The sequence below is a fragment of the Phragmites australis genome, chromosome 1 (genome assembly GCF_958298935.1).
Source record: "Phragmites australis chromosome 1, lpPhrAust1.1, whole genome shotgun sequence".
NCBI lineage: Eukaryota > Viridiplantae > Streptophyta > Magnoliopsida > Poales > Poaceae > Phragmites > Phragmites australis.
Genome location: NC_084921.1, coordinates 16,776,190 through 16,799,364, shown reverse-complemented (window position 1 = coordinate 16,799,364; position 23,175 = coordinate 16,776,190). Strand labels below are relative to the sequence as shown.

Below are 23,175 nucleotides of genomic sequence, written 5' to 3'. Positions count from 1 at the left end.
GATGAACTCGAAAAGAATTCCTTCCTGTGATGTTCTGGTAAAGAGGCCCGTAGAGAGAATCCAGAAACCAGAATACAAACTGGAAGAGATAATTCACAGCCATACATTGGTTTCTAATAATACTTCGACTCATCTATACAAATTTATTCTACTAAAACTATCCACAATTCCCAAATCACTAGTTTAAACTAAAAAGATCTTACGGTTAGGACCACAAACAATGCAACATGTTGAACTCACAAACACACAATGTGGACAATACAACATATGGTAATTCCAAGCAACCGAACATCCAGATAGCATCTCAACATCTAGCAGATAAAATGTATAACCATAGTACTCTTATAGTTGATGAAATGAACATAGTGTCACAGTTTAGTTTGCGAATAATACAACACACAGCTTCAGTACTGACAAGAGATACAATGGTTAGGGCTTCACAGCCCTCCCAAATAAGGAGCAGTTGGCAGATCGAATACAAGAACATATTTCATTTTTTCTTTGTACATGAGAGCACAAACTTTCAATAGGTTTTGCTCTCTTCGACCACCGGTATCACCCAGGGTAGTTCCCATCAATGGCAGCTCAGCAAAAAAGAAGAGCGGCCAGTGAGGAAATGAATGGATGGATATATAAACCTATACTGATGTACATGGGCAGAGTCTCTGTCTCGGTTACTTCTCGGTCGGTAGTATACATTGTTCATCCGCGGTAGAAAGAAGAATAGGTGCTTCGGCGTTTTACCCAACAACATTTGACTTGACCGCACGGCGTGAACACCTGGCTCTCTTCTTAGAGAGGCAGCAAGCACAGCCTTCAAGCAACTCAAGGTCCTCATCGCAGGTCAGAATAGAAGCCAGCTCTGGGTTTTCCAGTAACATCTTCGAGGTCAGAAAACCAGCAATAGTCCATGTCTGATAAGATCGTGATTGCTTCCCGATGAATCTTCCAGACTGGGTGTCATAGTATTCCGGCCACTTGTCATCTGAGAGTCTCTCCTCAGCCACAGCAATGGCTCTCCGGGCCAACTCCGGTCTCCCCATTTTGATGCAGGCAAGTGTAAACTATAAACAGAAACAAAGATCAGTCGGCAATGATCTATAAGCATAAAATGGATGAAGAAATATGAAAACATTGCTCCAATATCAATGTACCTGCCACAGCAGGGTTGGCCAAGATCCACCATTATGATACGACCATGGGCTGCACATGCACAAAATGGTAAGATTTCAACAATTGATATGATGTTTAGGAAAGAGAAGTTCAATCTTAGAAAAGAAATAGGGACCCACAAAATGGATATGTCACCAACCGAAAGACACGACAGTATGAAAGATTAACTCAAACAGCAAGAATGCTTACGTGTTCTTAGGATCACTGCCAGTAATAATGCGCCATTCATCATCTTCCATTGCAGGGTAGCATATCTTGAGGGGCATGTTTGCCACAAGATCGTCCCATTTTTCTTCAATAAGGTTAAGAATCCCCTCAGCTTGTTTTGGAGTAGTAAGAGATGAAGCTATTGCCCAAAGGTTGCCAAGAGAGAAGAACCTAAAATCCATGTGAGCTGGCTGCAGATTCCCAATAAGGTAACCACCTTTCTCAGGAATCCAGTCAACAAGCCAGGAAGGGATTTGCTCAGGATAAATGTTGAATTTGTTAGTTGCGTCATGAGAGTATTCTTCTGTCTTGTATCTGTATATCTCATTTATCTTCTTCATATCAACCCAGTAATATTCTCTTATGTGAAAAGACAACGCACTGAGCCTGTTGTTAATGGCACGGATGAGGTTTTTCGATCCATCATTCATAACAAGTATTTCTCGTGAGCATCGTAAAGCAGAGTAGAACAAAGCCTGAGTAGCAGAAAAAACTTTGTAAGTACAGATCATTCACTGATATGTTAAATAAATCTAGGTCCAAAATAGCAGACTAGCAAAGTATTCTTTCAAATTAAATTAGTACTGCAAAAAAATAATTGATTCCTACATCACAGCATCTTTTTCCTATTAGTGAATAAGATTCCAAATTTTATCCAAAGTTTCACTATCTACAGCAAGTATAAAAGAGTAAGTTCACACAGTTGTTCAGGAAAGACCATTCTTTAAGGCATTAATCAATTAAGTCATAAGCAGTTAAAATTCAACTTACTTGGATTTCAAGAGGATGTCCATGTATTCCCATCCTCCTGTCTATCATGCATGATCCATCTGTAACCAGTAAAGTTGGGAACATGTCGAACCCATCAGACAAACACAAATTCAGGATCAGTTTAATTCCCGTTTGCACATCAACTCTTTCTTGCAAAGCATAGTCCCCTGTAATCTTGCAGTAAGCTCTCAGCAAAATAATCCACCACAGTCCTGCCAACAGATAAATTGGGTTGAAATAGCAGAACAAAGATGCCAAGATTCCTAATTATCTATAACAATAAATAACTTAAGAAGGAAGAGTCTTATATGCAGCTTATGTTGGCACAAGAGATATACCGGAATCCACAGGAGCTACACGGCCAATAGCTGACTCGCCAAAGTCAGGGTCCAAGACTTCTTCAAATCCTTCGTTGTTCTCATCAAGTGGTACGGTCCTAATCTTGAAGCTAGCTGGCATCAACCCTTGCCCAGGGCTGTAACAGTCAACAGTTTTCTCCCAGCTCTACTCATCAAATAAAAGGAGTGATTAGTGAAGCTAGCTCAAATTACAAAAATTCATATAAAACAAGCAAACAAGGAGTTCAGGAACGACAAAAATATTTTTATTCAGTTTAACAATAAAAGTAAGTGTTGCATCTTAGCGGTATTGATTGGCAAATGTTGTTATGTGGGGACGGACCTACAGCAGGCGCCAGAAGCAAAGGGACTCCAGCTCGATGCAAGATCAGGTGCCGGATTCAGTGCTTGCTGGATAAGATAGGCATTAGATTCAGTTAGCTTAAGTTAGCTTGGGTTATTAACATCAGGATTGAGTTTGGATTTTCAGTTAGGATTGGTTTCTAATAATACGGAGCTGCTGCTGCTACTACCAACGCGATGGCCGAGCACAGAGATCCTGGCATCGCCCTCATGGCCACACTGGGCAACATCGTGGCCAAGCTGGCCAAACTCGAGTCCATCGAGGGCACGTTGAGCGATATCTCTCAACAATAGGCTGCCCACAATCTCGCCATCTCCTGTCTGGAGAAGCAACAACGTGATATCATCCCACATGGGACTGACAACTCGCGCGTTCTGTTCCACGACAACACCCGCACCTACGCCGAGGGGCGAGGTGATGAGCGACCTCCACGGTTCCATAAACTGGACTTCCCCAAGTACGACGGAAAGGGCGACCCATTGCCGTTCATCAATCGGTGTGAGTCATTCTTCCGCGCACAGCGCATCGCGGAGGAAGAGAAGGTCTAGTTAGCATCGTTCCACCTCCTGGACGTGGCGCAGCTTTGGTACATGAGGATCGAACATGAGGAGGGCACGCCATCCTGGCGCTGTTTCGCTGAGCTATTGCACCTCCGCTACGGCCCGCCTTTGCGTTCCAACCCGCTCGGTGATCTGGCGGCATCCCTTTCTTTTATCGAGGGTTCTAGCAATTGATATCCTTTCACAAATAATTGAAATGCAATTTCGTGATCTGGATCTTTAATTGTTGGAAACTTCTCAAGTTCTTCTGCCAAGCCGCCACATGGGAACGGTGATCGATTACCAGGATCGTTTCTTGGAATTGCTCGCGCGCGCAGGATCCCTCAACGAAGCACAACAGGTACAGTTGTTCATCGTCAGCCTGCAGGAGTCGCTGAGCCTCGACGTGCAACTGCAGAATCCCCAATCTTTGGAGATGACAATGAGCCTCGTGCGTTCCTTCAAGCGCCTTGAACTTGTGGTGCTGCAAGCAGTGCACGGGTCGCGTCACCGGGGCGTGCTGCAAACACCACCGACCACCACATCTACGCAGACTCAGCCCAAGGCGGATGCGCTTTCGTCCTCAAGCACAAGGACCATGGCGCCACACACGGTGACAGTGGGTGACCGCACGATCTGCTGACTATCACTGGAGGAGATGGAAGAACGTTGCCGCCAAGGACTCTGCTCCAACTATGACGCGAAATATTCGAGAGGGCACAACCAACAGTGCAAGCGCCTATTTCTTCTCGAACTCATGACGGGGAAGTCGAGGAAGGTGCACAGGAGGACACCAGGGAGGAGCCGCACATCTCCCTACACGCCATTGCCGGAGTACGGACCAGTGAAACCATGGAGGTCCAGCTACGCATGGGTGACTCACTATTCAACGCCCTACTTGACTCGGGCTCCACGAACAATTTTGTGTCCGAGCCCATGGCGCGCCGGACCGGCCTCTAGTTCCAGCCCCGCAGCTGCCTCCATGTAATTGAGATTTGGTAAGAGGTTTCAAACAAGAACTCTTCTAATTGATCAGGCCCTAATGAGGCAGTGAAAATAATATTTTTGTACGATCTCACTTTCAGGTTGATCCCAGATTGATAAAATTAGCATATGGAATGTTGATTTCAGCAGGATTGCTAAAGAATAATAAGATAGTAACAGCTCATTTCAGACTTTTACCATCAAATCTCAATTGCACCTGCTATATAATCTTAATTATTCAATTTGGATATCTGCTTTTGCATTTTAATGCCATGTAAAATAGCACCAGGATCCTCTGGTAAAATCTGATCTTTCTTTGACGAGTGGGACAGCTTCACAGAAGGCTTCGACCTAATACCCTGTCTACTTCATCGCACTACATGTACGAAAGCAACGTAGTTACACGGCGAAATGGAAATTTTATCTCTATTTCCCACACAGAAAATAGATCCATATAGAAGAACTCATCTCAGACCTGAATAACCACACGCAGTGTACGCATTTAGTGCCAAAAGATCTTTTTTACTCGTTGATAAATAAATGATCCCAAATGACAGTAAAAATCCTCAAATATCTACTAGCCATGCAAAATTTGGTATTCTCTTCCCACAATTCAGAGAAAAACCTAACGTGCACGCCATTAACACTACTCACAAAGCACTAAATTCTTTTCCAATTTAAATTTTTGACCAAACGAGGAGCTAAGGAGGATCCGAATTGATAGCGAGACGCTCACCTGCAGCTGGAGGGTGTGGAGGAGGAAGTTGCGGACGATCTCGGTCTCGCCGCGCATGAGGAAGGCGAGCGCGGATGGCACAAAGTCCCTGATGAAGACCTGGTCGTAGTTGAGCGTCTCCGTACACTCGGGGTCCTCCGCCGCCACCGTCCCCACCGGCGCGCCGCAGTAGCTGACGACCGCCCTCCGCAGCAGCCTCCACGCCTCCCTCTCCGTCTCCGTCTCTTCCCTCACGGGCGCGGCCGGCGCAACCGCCTCATCGGCCTGAGCCGCCGCCGCGTCCTCTTTCTCCGCGAGCGGGGTCTCGAGGGGGAACGTGTCCGGGAAGAGGACGCGGTCGAAGAAGGGGAGGTTGCCAGAGACGGCGGCGCGGGGGTCGGCGGGGATGGGGACGGGGGTGGGGGAGGTTACGGGGCCGGTCTGCGAGGCGTGTTGGGAAGCCGCGGAGGCGAGGAATGGAAGGCGGCGGCCGTGCGGGTGGTGGTGCAGGTTGGGGCATCTGGGGAAGGGTGGGGTCGCGGTGGCCGACGTCGCGGCCGCCGCGGCGGAGGCGGACGATAGGAGGCGTCGGCGGCACGGCCTCACGGCTGCGGCGGCGGCGGCGGCGAGCCCCATCGAGGTTTGACCATTCATATGGCAAGCTCCGGCGAATGTCAGAGCGCGGGGCAAAGAAACTTGCAGGGGGGTAGGCGTAAAAAGGCAGCAAAAGCAAAGCTAACTTTTGTAAATAATGGGTCCCTGAGGGGCCGATTTGCGAAACTGTAAGGCGCGGTGCAGTTTGGTTTAGGTGCGGGGGCAGCGAAGAAAGCGTAATGGAGGGGAGAGGGGTGGGGAGGCGGCCTTTTATAAAGCTCGGGGCGGGTAGTTGCTGGGACCCACCTTGTTTTAAAAGCGATTGTTTTTGTAGCTTTTCTTTTTGTATGCCCCTTGGCTAAATGGGGGGTTTTGGATGAGGTCACTCTCCCTATTTGGAATTTAGGAATGGGAGAAATTACCATCGTGGATATCATGCCTTTCAATTTTTGTTACTACTTGGAATTTGATGAGTTATACAGGGTTGCTCTAATTTTAGTTTGGCAGCACGTGTTAATTTCATTTTAGACGTGGGTAAAAATTGGCAAAAGCATGATCTACATATGTTCAACATTTAACGTGTTGAGCCTTCGAGCCCTTAGTATTTGGTCCTTATTTTGTTAGTGAACACGACTAATTATGCAAATACGATATCATCTCATAAGCATTAAGCAAAAATAGCGTAGCATGGTTGTTTTCTAGATTTTTAGGAGATGATGAAAGGTGACTTTGTTCTAGTTTCTACCCATGCATGCTACATACCTCCGTTGTAACACGAATACGTTGCTTGTGGACATGGGAATGGGGTTCAAGACTACTCCTAACAGGAGTTTTATCTTATTATTTCCAAGAGTGTTACATCAATAAGATAGCAATAAATTGATAGTTAAAATATTTTTCTTCAATATATAGTTTTATTTTGTTACTTCATATGATCTTCATGCAATACTTTGATTTCTATCTTCTTAATTAGTTTGTCGCATCATGAAAAATGCTGATATGACACCTCATTAAATAAAAATGGAACTCCTATTTAGAGTAGTCTAAGTGAAAATTAATACCTGTTGTGTTTAGTACGTTCGCTTCTCCATTAATTCTACCATCACAACACTGCTATGTTCTCACCATGATATTTTTGTAAGCTCAAAAGTAAAAGGAAATGGTAGTACACTAGTACCTCACTATTCATGAGAAGAGAAACAAGTTAAAACAAAAGCATGGCTCCCAAATTTATGGACGGTGTTCAAACATCAGATGAGAAAAGGCCTACACTATATAGAGATAGAGATGGGCATAGATCAACCTATTACCTACTCTAATTTTACTTAATCAACTAACTAGATCATTTTTTACTCATATTGTCTAGTTTAGAGGTGGATTCAATGAGGGGAAGGGCTGGAGGGCTCCAACCCCTACTGGCTAACACATCATGGGAGTCTCCTTTCAATTTTTGTGTATGGATGAGGGAAGAGAATCTCTTCTTGAAGTAAAAGATGTTAGCCCTTCACCCCTAAATATCTATCCTACATCGGTTACTAATCTAGTTAGTTAATTAAATTAAACTAAAGTAGATATATATAGATATTTATAGATCAATCCATACCCATTTCTAATGGAGGTGACCAAGATATCAGAACTAGCATTAGATTGATTTCAGAAGAAAAAGGATATATGATGAATTCTTATGAACCACTCACTCTGTGACGATTGGACGCAAGGGACAGTGGGGGTATTCCTGTCAATACACGGTCGGAAGCACCTGGGACCCAGCCGTCTGCCAGCTCGTGCGGGATGCGAATCGTCGAACCGAAAGCGTGTAGGGGAAAAAAATTAAAAAGAGGCGCACGCCACCGTCACGTTTGGACCAGTAGCGCTGGCCACGGACAGATAGCTACCCCGCGACGCACCAGCACAACGACCCATGCCGAAGTATTCTCACTGACGCGTGGGTCCCGCGAAAGAGAGATAGAGCGAGTCCCGTGACGCCTGCAACCTTTTGCCCGTCCGTGGCATGTGCGCGCCTGCGGGCGCACCGCCCACCGCTCGCATCCTGACGCCGTGACAGGTTTAATAACCCGCCGATATTATATCTTTTAAACAGCGGACGTCGTGCCGTTGGATTATTTTTCTTACTATTTTCACTGTGGGAACTCCGGTAGTAAAGACCCTGCGAGATCTTCTCTTACGCGTGACAATCTTAACTTCGCCGTCTCTCTGTACTTTGCAGCATACGTGTCGGACATAGCTCAGGTTCAAGACTCAGGACTCAGTTTTATAAAAATTGCTTTCCAAAAGGAAGGTGTTGGAAGGCTGCCTTGTGAGATCTAGTTGTAATCATCCGCGAAGGTGGGCAAACGGCCGACCACACGGTTAAGGTGGTCAGTAGAAGTGTGTGTGGGGGTGGGTGGGGGTGGGGGGAATTCTTGAAGTAAGTAGCGTGTACGAGTCTTTTTTGCGATTTTTCTTTCGATTTTTCCAATTCCGCTATACGGCCACGTATTTTCGTTTTTACCTTCACACGGTAAGAAATTTGAAGCTACGAGGCGGGTTCCTCCGTACTCCTGGTGTATAAATTGAAACCAAGTTGGCTCGAGAAGGAAAAGTCTTGTTCGATAGCGAGGTTCTTCCTAGAATTCTTGAGTGTGTCATAGTATAACGACTTACGGTGCTCATGTGGATGGCATAGTTACGATCATGTATTTGGTAGAGCTTGTCGACTAGTTTTCTTCTATGCAAGGAAGTTACCATCCGTCAATATATCTGCTGCAGCAAGCAAGACTTTTTAGGAGCATTGAAATGGTTCTGAGTACATCTATTTTGTGACACATATGTTATTTGACGGTGATATGCTCTATAGAAAATTATAGCAGCGATTATAGCATGTCTTTGTTTATTTACTTTTAAATAATATGTTATTTTACTATATGGATAATCACTATTTATATTGATTAGCAAATATGTGACTCGTTCGTGAAACTCTTCATTTATGTTATGATATTACTTTAAATGATCATTGGTCTCATATCATAATGATAATTAATAAATCAACATATATATTGATTGATAATTATATTTAATGGATCATAGATATGAAGACATCAAATTAATAATATGGACGTATGTTAAGGAATATGGTGATCGAATGACCCACTATGAGACGCTGCTGGATTGTTATATGATGTGTCATTAGTTGTAGTCGAATGGTGTACCTGTAGAATTCTTAGATCTGATATCATCATTGATTCTCAAAATATATAATAGTACTTATGAGTTTTCAAACGCTACTCTATAATAAGATAGTTATAAAAGCACTTTTCGAGTGCTATGAAATATATTGTAGGTATGAGCGATCAAAGATATAATTTGCCCTCCTATATAGAGTTGTCAAAAGATTGAGCTGAGCATGAGCGAGCCTATGATGGTGATCTTGGAGGTGGGCTCAAGCTCGGCTCGAGTTAAGATCGAGTAGGCTCAAGTCAATTCACCTAAGCTCGGTAACAGAAGAAATCTCGATAAAGCTTGAGTAGGCCTTGCTGCCTTGGTTGGTTGTTGTGATGTGGTCGTCTAGTTAGGTTTGAGGATGATCTCTCACTTTTCAGTTCTTGCAACGTCTCCTTGGGCCTGGAGATATATAATAAAAGTTAAGGCTATATAGACTTGGTAGGTGACAAATTCAAATAAAAACCACAATACTCATTAACACGAGCCTTATTGAGGTCGAGCTCATGAGGATCACAAGCCTTGGCCAACGCTCAAGTTTGGCTCATTTTGAGATTGAGCCTAGAACAAGTCGAACTCGATAACTCATGAGCTTTGAGATTTTTTAATAGACCTACTCCTAGGTAACGGGAGAAATATCTTTAGACCCATTGATGTGACTAGATTAGAAAGTGTATAATCATTCCAATGTGATTAAAGAATTAAATCACAAGTTTAGTAATCCATTACAAGATCGAATGAATGGTTGAACTATCATAAGGATATCACGTGTTTCTCCTTGAGATTGACTGGTTTCAAGATTCACCTGATATGATCTTTGTGTGTATTCGGGAGTTAATATGTTATGCTAGGTAGTACTATTAACGTGTGGTTCGAAAAGGGATTCTGGGTCATAGCTATTTACACATGAACTTAATGGATTACACACTTAATTGGTTGGAACACTAACTTAGATTGGATCCGTATGTGAGCTACATGAATAATGTTATGTGAGAAATTAGAGTCGTAATGGGCCTTCAACGTGGCAGCCCATTATCAAACCCTATATAAATAGAGGCGTAGTGGTTATGGGCGTGACAGACTTCACCACCCTAAAACCCTAGCCGTAAACCTCCCCACAAAACCCTAGCTAGGTACGTGGTGCTAGCACACCAGTGCACGATGTTCTACCCCTAGACATGTTGATACTATGGAGGCGTTGATGTGGTACTGATCAACAACGAGGATGCAAAGAGGAGACATTCGATTCGTGACGAGATTGACTACTTTCTCTACACTGGCGCATGCGACGTTGGGCAGAGCTACTTCAACTCTTCTTCTGTTACTCTGCACATCTAGTGATAACGATCCATAATCCTATGCTCGCAAGGTTCCCTAATTGAACATGGTATTTTTTTTATTTATACTAACATAGTCTACCCATTCCCCCAAAACGTATACTCATTCGCATGAAGGAGAAAAAAAGACTTGAGTGCCCTAGCTAGTTCTTTTGCATATGAGAGCTGGACCTAAGCTTGGCAAATATGTTGTGTCAGCCTTTACCCAAAGATCACAGATCTACATGAAATAAGTTGAAAATAATAGCACTTTCAAATTTAATTTAATTCAATTTCTGATATAACATGAATATGAATAAATTCAGATAATCAATTATCTGACTAGCTCGGACGAGCCTTGACAAAATTCAAGTAGAATTGACTAGAATTCGATCAACTCCAATCAGCCTCGACTAGGTACTCGAGAAGGATCTTGACTAGCTCACTCTAGAAATGTATCAACTAAAACACTTGAGTAGTATATCAACTAGTTCACTCAATTAAACACTTAAGTAAGATTGCAGTGTACGTACCCGATGGCAACGTGAGATGCAGAAGCCCCTGTGATGTCGATGCAGTAGGCGATAACGAAGATGAAGTAGTCAAAGTTGATCTTGATGTAGCAAACGGTGACGACAGTGGCAATGTAGACAAAGTAGCACATGATGATGCAGATGAAGCAGATCGTGAGCAGTCGCGATGAGCGCTTTTCAAAAACCTTATTCGCTCTTTCCCGGTACAGGATCCCAAGAGCGATGGGTTCTGGAGACCTGCTCTTCTATTCATCGGTGCACGCCGGTGCAGCAAGATGGAGTAGTCTACGTGCAACTGCACATCAAAGAGAAATTGGCAAAATCTTAATTGCGAATATCCAACTCGCGTCTCACCTTTATGCGGCAGCTGACAACTATAAATAGAGGGAGAGAAGCGTAGTTGAGACGCACCACGATTAGAGTTAGGTACGCCGCCACAATCGAAGTCTTGACCGACACGATTTTCATATATTTATCTGTTTGCCTATGCAACTGAAAGGAATAAAACCGCAAAAAAGAAGCCGGACCTGTGCAGCATCTGAACCCAATTTCAACGAATCATTCACGCAAGATTCGTGTGTCCACGCCTTGGCCACGGTCTGACCCGGCGAGGCGAGTGAGCGTGCGCGTGTTCTTGTAGTCCTCTCATCCACACATGCAAAGTGGGTGGAGGAGAGAAGTTGTCGGAGGGTTAACTCCTGTCGCAGGGATCTTGAGGGACGGACCCCTTTTTAGAGATTCGGCCGGGGGGATGATTCTGAATATGTTTGCCGGAGAAATAAATGGATATGAATGTGATGGCTGGTGGGGTAGAATGATCTAGTGCGGAATAAAGTAAATGCACTGGGGGTTTAGACAGGTTCGGACCGCACGGAGGCGTAACACCCTACTCCTGTGTGGATGCTATAAATATCCTGAGAATATCTCTCAAGAATGTACTAGTTACAAGAATGTTTGTCTATCCTAGAGCCTAGGGTTCCTTGTTCTTCGGTTTGTGTGTATCTGTTGGCTTTGGGTGCTCTTGGACTTCTCGATCTTCTCTACTTCCTTAACTTCTTCAACCGTGCAGAGCTTGCCGGGCTTTTTCAGCTTGAGCGCTTCCACCTTTCTTTGTCCGTGCTACCGACCGCTTTAAATACCCGCCGGCAGTAGCGTGCCCCCAATGGGAGGGCACGAGTTCCAAGGCACCATAAATGGAAAGGGGGTCATCATAGCCTCTGTGCGAAGTGACGGGGGTTGAAAACGTGCCCCGCGCTCGGTCATCAGTCGTCATGATGGCGCTGGCAATGAGCGCCGTGGAGGGGGCCCACCGGGCAGCCGCAGAGCGGCCTGGCGTGCCCGTCCTGTCTTGTTCTCCTACCACAGCAGCGCAGTAGACGGAACGCCTCGGGCCTCGCGACGTTATCCTGAGGCACGCCGGATGGCACGGGATGGGACCCGTGCAATTAATGTCCCCACGCCCTTCTGCCAGAATATGGCAGGAACTGACACCCAGCGTGGTGGGAGCAGTTGGAGCTGACAGGCCACGCGCGCTCTTAAATGCGGTCTCGGACCTTTCACCTGCTGACACCTCATCGTTGGACCCCTGCGAGGGCCACTGACGGAGGGGCTTCCTGACCCGTCGGGGAACCGAGTGCTCGGGGGTCACTGTTCACCTCCCCGAGCACTCTCTCCTGAGAACGCCCTTCCTTGGTCTTCGGGGAACCGAGTGCTCGGGGGCCACTGTTCACCTCCCCGAGCACTCTCTCCCGGACATGCTTGTACGAATCCTCGGGGAACCGAGTGCTTGGGGGCCGCGGCTTGTAGCCCCGAGCACTCTCTCCTGGAACTTCCTTCAGTGAACCCTCGGGGTACTCGGTGCCCGGGGGGCTACTGCTCGCAGCCCCGGGCACACCCCTCCCAGTACTTGGTTCTCCTGGTCGTCGAAGGACTTGGGTGCTTGGGGGTCACTGTTTACCTCTCCGAGCACTTTCTTCCCGTCACTTAGTCTTCGCAGATCATCGGGGAACCCGGGTACTCGGGGACCACTGACTGTGGTCCCGAGCGCCCTCTCTCAGGACTTAGTCTTTTTTACCTTGCGGAGGTGACCCTGCGGGATGGCGTCACGTGGCGGATTGCTAGCCTGGCATCGGGATTCGGGGACCCCTGGTTCCTGATTCACCGACAGAAATCCTTTTAAGTTGTTTTGCATCCACATCCATAGAAAGGTGGGACTAAAGAAACACACCTTCCTCATATAGCTGGGTAATTGAGATTTATTTGGAATTATACAAATATAATAGAATAAGTTCATACTACCTCTGTTATCAAATAGATGTCGTTTTAATTTGATTTTGTTTTTAAATAGATGCTGTTTTAGGTTTTCTAGGTGATATTTTACTAGAGTGCTCATATTAAAGGTTATTGGAAAATAAAATTTTGATTCAATGAGTGTAGTGGATTGATGATTTATGTATTATTGGTTGAATGTTGAAGAAATCGAGATGAGATAAGCATGTCATGTATAAAATAATTTATTGTAACATTGTTCTATACGTCGAAAGCTAAAATAACTAAAAAAAAATAGATTTAGTATATTCTAACAAAAATGTACCTGTTGATGTGTTACTCTGTCTTTTGACACATGACGGGTCACCTCTTAACGTTGTTGTGGGGTTGTCCCTCTGACCCCTTTCGTTGAGCACAGATTTGGACAGGAAACTAACTGATCACCCCATGTGCCCACATGGCGACGCATGCATGCCCTGTAGCAGTATATCTCAGTAATCAAATCCCAATTAAAATGTTGTACAAACCCTTTCAAAATCGCCTACTTAAATGTGTGTTCAGCACTGCAACGACGCGTGGATCTCATACACGTTGGGACGAATTTTTTTTGAACAAATATGTTGGGACGATATATGATATCGTACAAACGGATCAAAGGTTTTGTCAGTGTCGTCATGATCATATCTCTGACGGGAATAACTTCACATGGTTATTCAGATGCATTTCCAGCCAAGCGATTTTGCTTCCGAGTCAAAGAGCCACACAAGCGGATTAAAAACTCCATCCTTCAGTTTTTTTGTTTTAAAAAAGGTGTCAAATCCGGTGAGAATCTGAATTTGAAGCCAAATTTCTCTTTCTGTTCGTTCGCCAAGAATTCTGAATCTGAATTTGGGTGCACTGGCCACCACAAAGCCAAACCGAACCAAAAACAAGAGGATAGAGATCGAAAAGGGGGTAGAATTTCAAGTGGATAAGAATTGAAGGGTGACGTGGATGACATTCCGGACACCTTTTCCGTAGGTGGCACTGCTATTTACAGCCAAATCATTTTGCTGCTAGGACAAATGCAATAATGAAGCGGATCCCAAAATTCAGCATCATTATTTTTCTCCTCATAAGAAATGCAAATTCCAGAAGAAAAAAAAAGGAATCAAAGTTTGAAGCCTCATCTCTTTTCCGAGTTCCTGTTCCGTTGGCCAGAAATATGAATCTGAATTTACGCTCCAAACGAGACAAAAAACAATGAGAAAGGGAAACGGGGATAGAATTTCAAGCGGATAAGATTTGAAGGGTGACGTGGATGACATTCCGGACACCTTTTTCTTCGGTGGCACCGGCGGCTCCCAGCGTGCGTGTGACTATGAACACTTTCTGTAGCCAAGTCATTTTGCTGCTAGGACAAATGCCATAATGAAGCGGATCCCAAAATTCAGCATCTATATTTTTCTCCCCATAAAACATGAAAATTCCAGAAACAAAAAGAATCAAAGTTTGAAGCCTCATCTCTTTCCGAGTTCCTGTTCCGTTGGCCAGAAATCTGAATCCGAATTTAGGCTCCAAACCAAACAAGAAACAATAAGAAAGGAAAACGGGAATAAAATTTTAAATGGATAAGCTTTACGGAATGACATGAATGACATTCCGGACACCTTTTTCTCCTAGCCTGCAAGTCTTTCTCTCCTAGCCACGCGTTCTCCGCCACGTGTCCACTCCTCCCAAGAACCAAAAGCTTGGACCAGCTGGAAACACATGAGAAAAAAGATTTTCTGAATAATGTTATCTCTCACAGAAACAAATGCGTTGCTTCCTATGCCTTTGTGGAAGAAAAGAAATATAAATAGAAAAACCATGTGGACGACAGCCAAGAAAGCAACTCCTTTGGAAGTAAAACACTAAAAAAATGAACACGAGGCTATGCAGCACAGGCTCGGTCCTCATTGGCAGGGGGGGGGGGGGGGGGGTTAAGCCCTTAACCCGGGAGCACCTAAAAGCCCTCTAAGCCCTTTTAATTTCTTGAGCATGAAAGGTGAATAAGAAGAAAAAAAAAAGAGAAAGAGAAGAAGAGAGAGAGAGCCTCTTTCTTGTTGGTAGTAGATCTACCACTGTATATTGGTGCCTGGTTGCTGTCGTGTGCCCATATATGATTTCGCGTGACAAAATTTGTGGCAAGGAAATAACAAGTAGTGATAAACGACTTATACGAAAACGAAAATCCAAGGAGGGAAATGTTGTTTCCGTGGCTCGCACGGATAACATCCGACGCGGATCGACCGAGATGATAACGCAAGAGATGGAGCGACTTGGCTAACAACCGTGGGCTGGTCGCTGTTCTTGAATTTCACATGCAACCCCCCCAAAAAGCTTCGCTTTCAGCAACCCAAATGTGCGAAAAATCTTCGAATTGTGATGGTGTGTTTGTCGTGGGAAACAATTTATCTTCCCGCGACAGATCAAATATCTACTCAAATATCTACAGTAGCATACACCGGACGTCGCTCATGGCGATTCTTGTGATGCTACGCCCTTTTGGGATGAACAAATATCGCAGTAACTACCGGCCTAAAATATCGCAGTAACTACCGGCCTACCGCTACCAGGGAAGGCACGTGAGCTCATAGGGAGAAAAGGGTAAAAGATGAAGCTTTGCAATTGCTAAAATGACCTAGTGTTTACAAATACAGAAGCGATATCAAAGCAGAAAAAAAATCTTCGCACACATTTCTGGTTTACTTTTTTTGTGTGTGCGTGCGAATGTTTGTTTTGCGACCAGAGTAGTTTCCTGAGATTAATTCACGAGCTACTCTTTAGTATTTTTTTGTTTATTCCTCCTACAGCAGAAAATGGCAGTAGATGCAATTGATGTAAGTAGGTAATTGGAGCGATCTCCAGGGTTTCAAATGATACTACAGTCCCTTCCTTCTAACTTCTAAGCAAAGGCAAAACAAGTAGAAATTGGGCAGTCGACCAAACACAGTTCTCTTGGTCGCAGCCTCGCAGGAATCTAGGGTCTAGCTGACGTCAGCTCTGACGTTGTGCATTTTGTCGGTGCCTATATGAAACAGACGAAAATTACACTCTAACAATCCTCTCAACAGCACATAAATCTTCCGGTGATCAAGGGTCGACAGGGTAAACTATATAGTACTATATATATGTTACTATACATGAAAAAGGTTTCAAGTCGTCAGTTGGGAGTACAAACTATCACAAGCAGAATGTTTTACAGTTAATTTTGCAGTTATGCAGCAACACATCACCATCAATAAGAAGGCCAAACCAACTTCAAAGTTCATCAAGAGCTAGTGAGTATGACTGCTGAGAGGTGTGCTTTTCTTGAGAGTGCCATTTATGCTCTAGTCACAAGATCAATCTCTTTGGTGGCACTGAATCGAACAAAATCAAGGGCATTCGGGGAAAGGAAGATGTATAGGGTAGAGAAGAAAAACTGGGCTAGTGGAACAAAATAAAAATGCCATCATCATATCCATAAATTCTACAGCACTATACGTAACACTAGGTTGTCTGTTCAGACACCGAAAGCAGACTGCAGACGTGACCTGACACCCTCCGATAGAAGCGCATTCCTAGTCCAATCCTGGATGTTCTTCTTGGCATCTGCAATGTAACCATAGCAATACAAGGGAGGAATTAGAATAAATGAGCCGTGTCTGAACATATGAAGCTGACAGCATGCAACAACAAGATGGCATGCATCCATTGATATGACTATATGAGCCGTGTTACTGAAGGGGATGCTCCAGTGAAATCAATCCCATGCTATCCAAACTAGAATAAGTGGGTCATATGAACAAGACTGTACTAAAAACAAGGATGCTAGAGAAGGAACCATCTAAACTGATCAACCTAGCATTAGATAGGAAAGCATCAGAAAGATAACTTCAGGGTGCAGGCTATGGCAACTGGTCCAGACAAGAATTGTCCACAGTATTCTATTGTTAATGGAACTATACTTTGCAATTAGTCAAACCAAACTCATGAAGTTGTGGCTCTGTTTATACAGACAATATAATTATAGAACTCTGGATTGATCAATTGACAGGAAATTCGAGTGGTTTATTTTCAATAATCACAAGTTATTCTAACTGGCTAGTTCAAGCCACCACATCTCATCGTCCATCAGGGTTACACTGAATGTAGTAGGAGAATAAGCACCTTTGTTGCATTTGGTGAACCCAACAATATTTGCAATGCTTAGGCTCAAGCAAACTCCAACGACAAGAAGGTAATCAGCTTGAAGTTTGATGAGTGAGAATATCCCAAGAATAATCCATGCAGCAGCCTGAAAACATGGAAGGGATGGTTATTTAAAAAATATTCTAAACACCTGTTGGAAAGCTATATTAAGGACCACAAAATAAAACAAACATATCAAGTGCAAGATAAGTATGTGGATCACTATGATATAGCTATACAAGGTTTCTCAATAATTTTACAACTCCCCTGATTTCCCCTTCGGCAGTTGTTCTAGAAAATTGTCCTACATTTAAAATTAGTCCCAATTCCACATTCAGAAAAATGAAAATACGCAGAACTCTTGAAATACAAATGGTGTGGAACATAAAAAACTTGAAAAGACAGAAAAGAACTATAAAGATGCAAAACTTATCCATGTCACCCCATAACAGCAAAAGATGAACCTACCCAATTCAGATATAACCTCTACGATTTGAAAATGCTTCATCACTTATTCTCCCTAGCGCTCATGTCAATCAACAAATGTAGTATTAGATATGCTTCCTGAATTCCCACACCTAAAACCTAGCCAGGACTCTAGTTTCAATGATGAAATAAATGTATTTGCTGAACAAATGAATAAAAACAATATGCGACAATTCTGAAGTTCAGGCATCATGCTTACTTTGCCTATTACATCAGGCATTAAACCATTGTTTTCCATGTTGCATCATTCAGTCCATGTTACTTTCCAGCTCTAGTAATTCTCTGTCCAGGTAACACTACTGTTCACACTTTTCTAAAGTACAGATCTTTGACAAAAGGAAAACAGTGAACCATATAACTGGTTTACCACCATATCTGGATAGCAGACATATTTTGGGTTTATATATTGACATATTGTACAATAAAGTAAAAAAAAAAACTAAGTTGTACAACACTTGTACTCATCTTGACATAGGTAACTGACAATATATTCAAAGGAAATAACATGACACATCTATACATACTGATAATATGTTAAGGGAAACAAAGTTTATATTGTAGCAAGTCCTTAAGCACTGCCTTTTTCCAGAACGGGCTTACCCCTGATTTCATTACACAAATGCAACGAAATTACAACCATCCCCATCAATCAGTTCGCAATATTTACAACGAAATTACCCCTTAAGCACTGCCTAATACTTACATTCACAAATCATAAGAAATACAGTTGTAAGGAATCATGCATTTACAAATTACCGAAAAACTCTCGTCCTAGAATGCCTACGAGCCTATCCCTTCAGATCCATTATAATCTCAACAACAACTACCAACAACAACTAAAAACCAAGTATATATAACAGCTTTGTTACCAAGCCTATGCAGAGGCACAACTATCATACGCTTCTATTGAGCTTATAGATTAAAAGAAAAATGAGGGAAATTTTAACACAGTGTAAGTCCAAGGTATAACGAGTCTGAAACATATGAGCTGAATACAAGATTTTACCCAGGTTGTCAATCTAGCTTATCATACTTCATTAGTACCAACTGTTGTATTCTATTTGGAGTAGCGTATTCAGCAGCAGTGCAAATATTTGTTTTGACCGTATTTATATTCCTTGTGAGGTTTCAATTTGTTCATGCACTCACAGGATACATTTGAAGCAGAGAATCAAAACTTGAAAGGCTTGTAACATTATTGCATATGAATTACTTCCATAATGGAAATCAAGAATAGTGTTCTCAACATCACTTACAGTCAAATAAAGAGTCCACCAGAATAGCCATGAGTCCTTCTTGTTCATCCTAGCAAGAGACTGCAACACAACGGCTAATTCAATTTAGTGGGTGTGCAGTTGCACTGAACAGCAACAAGGATAACGAGAAGGCAAATACAAACATCTCCATCAAGGCACTCAAACTTCCAGACACTCTCGCCCTGGTCGTTAATCTCATTCCACCACCGCAACCCAACCAGTATCCTGCCACTGACATTCTTCACGACCCAGAAGTCAAGTGCTGCGAGGAGCACAGTAATGACAAAGATGATGACGAAGTTGTTCACGAACAGCGTAGACAATATGTAGAATGCCAATGCCGCTGCCTTCACAGAGAAATAATCAAAATCAGCTAAAACCTAACTACAGTTCTGCATATACTATTAGGACCAGCAGGTAGGGTACCTTGAAGAGCACATGGAAGAAGCAAGTCTTTGGATTTGCATAATTCTCGCTAACTGCCTGCGACAAAAGAAGTATAAATTACCTTAATACTCAATCTCAAGTAAGCTTCACATGAGTTGAGCAGAGGTAATAGTTACAAGAAAACTAATCAAATTGCACCGACTTGTCCTAGAAACTAAACTCTGACGACTGGCTCGGATCTCGGAATGAGAACAATTTCACGATTCTTTCTTTCTATCCAAGAATCAGCGGCCTAAATAAGATTCAGACGCGGTTCAAAGAAAACCCTAATCTGTGCTCCGACGCAGGCCTAAGATCCCAATCCAAGAAAACGATGGATCTGGTGCAATCCCAACTCCAAGCCAAAACTAGAGGTGAGAAGAGGAATCAAACTGTTCGACCCGAAACTTGTGTGCGGAGCAAGAAGAGGGAAAGGGGGCGGAGCTATTACCTGGGGCAGCTGATCCATCGGATTCTTCCTCCGCACCTCGCTCTCGCCAAGTGAATCTTGGCTGCTGCTTCGCCGGATTCTACTGATTTTCTAGGAGAATCCCTCGAGATCGACGAGGGAGGGAGACGATGAGGATCAAAAGTGAAAGGTGTGTAGAATAGAAGGGGGTTAAATGCAAAATATATTAATGGCTAGTCGCTATAGGGGTGCAATTCTTTCTCGAGATAGGGTAGCTTTTGCATAACTGATGACCTATAAAGTCTAATGTGCTGTTTGGCTTTTTTTTTCTTCCCGTGAATGCTCCACTTCACACGTCCGTTGTATTACGCATGGCCTAATCAGTCTATATTATTGGGTTGGTAAAAAATATCTTCGTATCTCTAATATTTTAAATTTATGAAAATTTATTATCGTAGTTATTTTTTATGTTGCATCTCGAGAATCTTTTGTGTATAGATCTAAGCTCGAAAAAATTATCTATTCAATTCCTATATATCTCTAATATTTTAGACATTTAAATTTAATGTTTCAGACGTTATAAAAATTTGTTATAGAAATTCTTCGAGAATGTTGCATCCCGGAATCTCTTATGTACAGATCTGAAAAAAAATTATCCATTCGAGTTAATTCCTATATTTTTGTATTTCCAATATTTCAGACGTTCAAATTGAATGTTTCAGATGTTATAAAATTTTGTTGCAGAAGTTATTTTCGTATATTGTATATCAGAATATAGGAATTAACTTAAATGGATAATTTTTTAGTCCGAATCTATGTGTTTTTTTGTGTCTTTTTTATATTGCGAATGTTGATTTCAAATGTTCCAGATGTTAGTCTTTAATGTTGCGATGACCAGTTACAACGTCTAATATATCGGACGTCCGAACCCTAACTTTACCAAAAAAAATTACATTACAAGACGATGCATATGTACACGCCACTACACTTATCCGATGGTTTGTCTCCTATCATACACTTAAAAAATTACTAAAAACTCATATTTATAAATTATAAGTATCAGAATTTAAACCTTTATAACTGGATTCGTACTCTCGACCATCAAACTAAAAGGTGATTGCCTGTTTGGCTTAATTTTGAAGGAAAAATCCTAGTATAAACCAAAATTTGCAAGGTATTATCCTTTCCGATTTGTCAGAGATTCATAGTAAACTGAGTCTAGATAAACATAGCGCAAGTACTGTAGCACGATTTTACTATTTATAAAGTACTGTAGCACCAGATCTGAACTGTTTGCTTTTAATCTAATGGCTCAAATCCACTTGAAATCACTGACTTTACAGATGAGTGAAGTCAAAGGATCTCAGCTCATCCCTTAGGGTATTTCGATGTCGGTGCAAAAAGTTCTTGAGAAGATGCTTAGTGTGCTTGAATCAATAAAACATCCATCTAAGACTCTTAAGAGCTAAGCTTAGAAGGATGAATAACATCTTTTGATCTCTCAACACTTACTCAAGTCTAATTTTTATCTTGAACTTAAACTGTTTATTTCAGTAATGCAAATGTCAAAACCAGTGCAAATAACAGCTTTATTGCGGTGTTGTCATGTGGTAGCGAAATGGGAGAGAGATAATAGAGAAGAAGCGAGCAAGAATATTCGGAATCGCTCAAAGAGAAGAAGATTACGTGGAAACATGCAGCCCATTCCGGATGGCCAGCGAGCAAGAGAGGAGGATCGGGACTCAATTTGAGACATGACGTCAATCATGAATCGCGGAAACTGTGCAATGTTAACATCTACAGTACGTTGCAATTTCAGAGTTTCAGGTCTGAATCAAGGCCAACATTCAGTAGATATAAGCAACCATCAGAAAAATTCAACAAATTGATGCCCAATTAACGAACTAACGGAAAGAAACACTGCTTCTCCGCAAAATCTCAGTTATGAGCCAGCTTCTTGTCTATGCATGTGGTCAATAACTCGCCAACTGCTCTCATTTGTTAAGAAATTTCCCTATCTTCAATAGTTTAATGTGAAAGAATATGTAAACCATCTGATATAGGATAGGCGTGAAATCGATTCGTAGATCAACTCTAATTTAATTTAATTAATTAACTAATTATTTTAAATAAATAATCATTTAGTTAAATTAAATTAGATGGATCTACGGATACCTATGAATCGCTCCATTCCTATCCTAATATGATCGTTCCCAGCAGATGTGCCTCTACGGGTTGATCGTTGAATCAACACCACTGTCGAAAGTTGCACGGGTCCCTTTGACCGAAAGCCAGCGCTTAGTGAACATCAAGAGGACAAATCTCCGAGTAAAGGAGCTCAAGAACAAAAACATACTCACTAGAATAAACAGAAGCATATTAAATCAACATTTAACTGGTCAAGGTCAACTCTGACCCAAACATAGGAGGATTGGAGCATCCCACGGTTGTAATGATGGAGTACAAATCTGCCCTAACCATCATTCTTGCTTCCTGGTGTTATGTTCCACTACCAAACATCTACTACCACTAACCAGGGCCCTAAAAGTCAAGAGATTCCGATAGAGATGAAGCAAGACCAGGCTAAATCAATCCTAGTTTGTTTTTTTTAACCGAATTACTACGGGCAATTACGCCAGCCTGAACAAGATATTGAATCAGCGAGCACGGGTCGAGTTACAACTTGAGAAGTTACATCACAAGGAAAACCGGAGAAGAAACAGAGATAAAAAAGAACAGGGTTATAACCACATGGGAAACAAATTGATGCCAATACAATCCAAGGGAACAAATTTATGGGCATCACCTGCTCAAAACGCCCAGAGATTCAGATCATCAGCAACCCTACCAAGCACATCTTGATTTATCTCATCCTCATGCCGAAACACCTTGATTTCAGTTATTAATGGATTGTATTTAATAAGGACTCTTCTTTTAATATTTTAATCCGAACATTATTTTTTTGTTAATTGTGTTTATCAATGACTCTTTATTTAATTATTTTGCCTCAAATTCGTATGGAAATCAAATTGCTAGTTTTGTTTAACTTTTATTCCGAAATTCACTTATTATTGGATCGAGTTTGATATGAACTCCTCTATTTTTTGTATTTTTCATCCGAATTTAGTTGTTTATGAATTGTTCGACATGGTTATTCCTGGATTGTATTTGATATGTAATTCTATTTCAATATCCCGGGAATATGTTCACACCCATCCTTTACGGCATGCGAAACTGAAAAGAACTCTAATATTTGGTTACTGATCTTTGTGAAAAATCAACGGTGCAGATCTTATTATTTTTCTCCTATTATCAAGATAATTTCTAGCCCTTTGAGAGCGATTGCAACAGATAGATTCCAGCCTGTGTTTATTGAAGCACTT

At 42.4% G+C, this 23,175-nt stretch overlaps 2 protein-coding genes across 2 annotated transcripts; both read right to left on the bottom strand.

The window, feature by feature from the left end:
• Positions 1-319: 319 nt before the first annotated feature.
• LOC133911600 (neutral/alkaline invertase 1, mitochondrial-like) lies at positions 320-5,920 on the bottom strand. The gene is made up of 6 exons (XM_062353920.1): positions 5,113-5,920; positions 2,490-2,655; positions 2,152-2,363; positions 1,363-1,856; positions 1,155-1,203; positions 320-1,064 (listed from the first exon to the last, which is right to left on the bottom strand). The coding sequence occupies exons 1-6, from the start codon at positions 5,743-5,745 to the stop codon at positions 741-743; spliced, it is 1,878 nt and encodes a 625-aa protein (XP_062209904.1). The 5' UTR covers positions 5,746-5,920; the 3' UTR covers positions 320-740.
• A 10,228-nt stretch (positions 5,921-16,148) lies between these two features.
• Positions 16,149-20,101, bottom strand: LOC133911594 (Golgi apparatus membrane protein-like protein ECHIDNA). Its single transcript, XM_062353907.1, has 6 exons — positions 19,835-20,101; positions 19,384-19,440; positions 19,101-19,304; positions 18,958-19,017; positions 17,195-17,321; positions 16,149-16,636 (listed from the first exon to the last, which is right to left on the bottom strand). Exons 1-6 carry the CDS (start codon positions 19,850-19,852, stop codon positions 16,548-16,550), a joined length of 555 nt encoding a protein of 184 aa, XP_062209891.1. The 5' UTR covers positions 19,853-20,101; the 3' UTR covers positions 16,149-16,547.
• Positions 20,102-23,175: the final 3,074 nt, after the last annotated feature.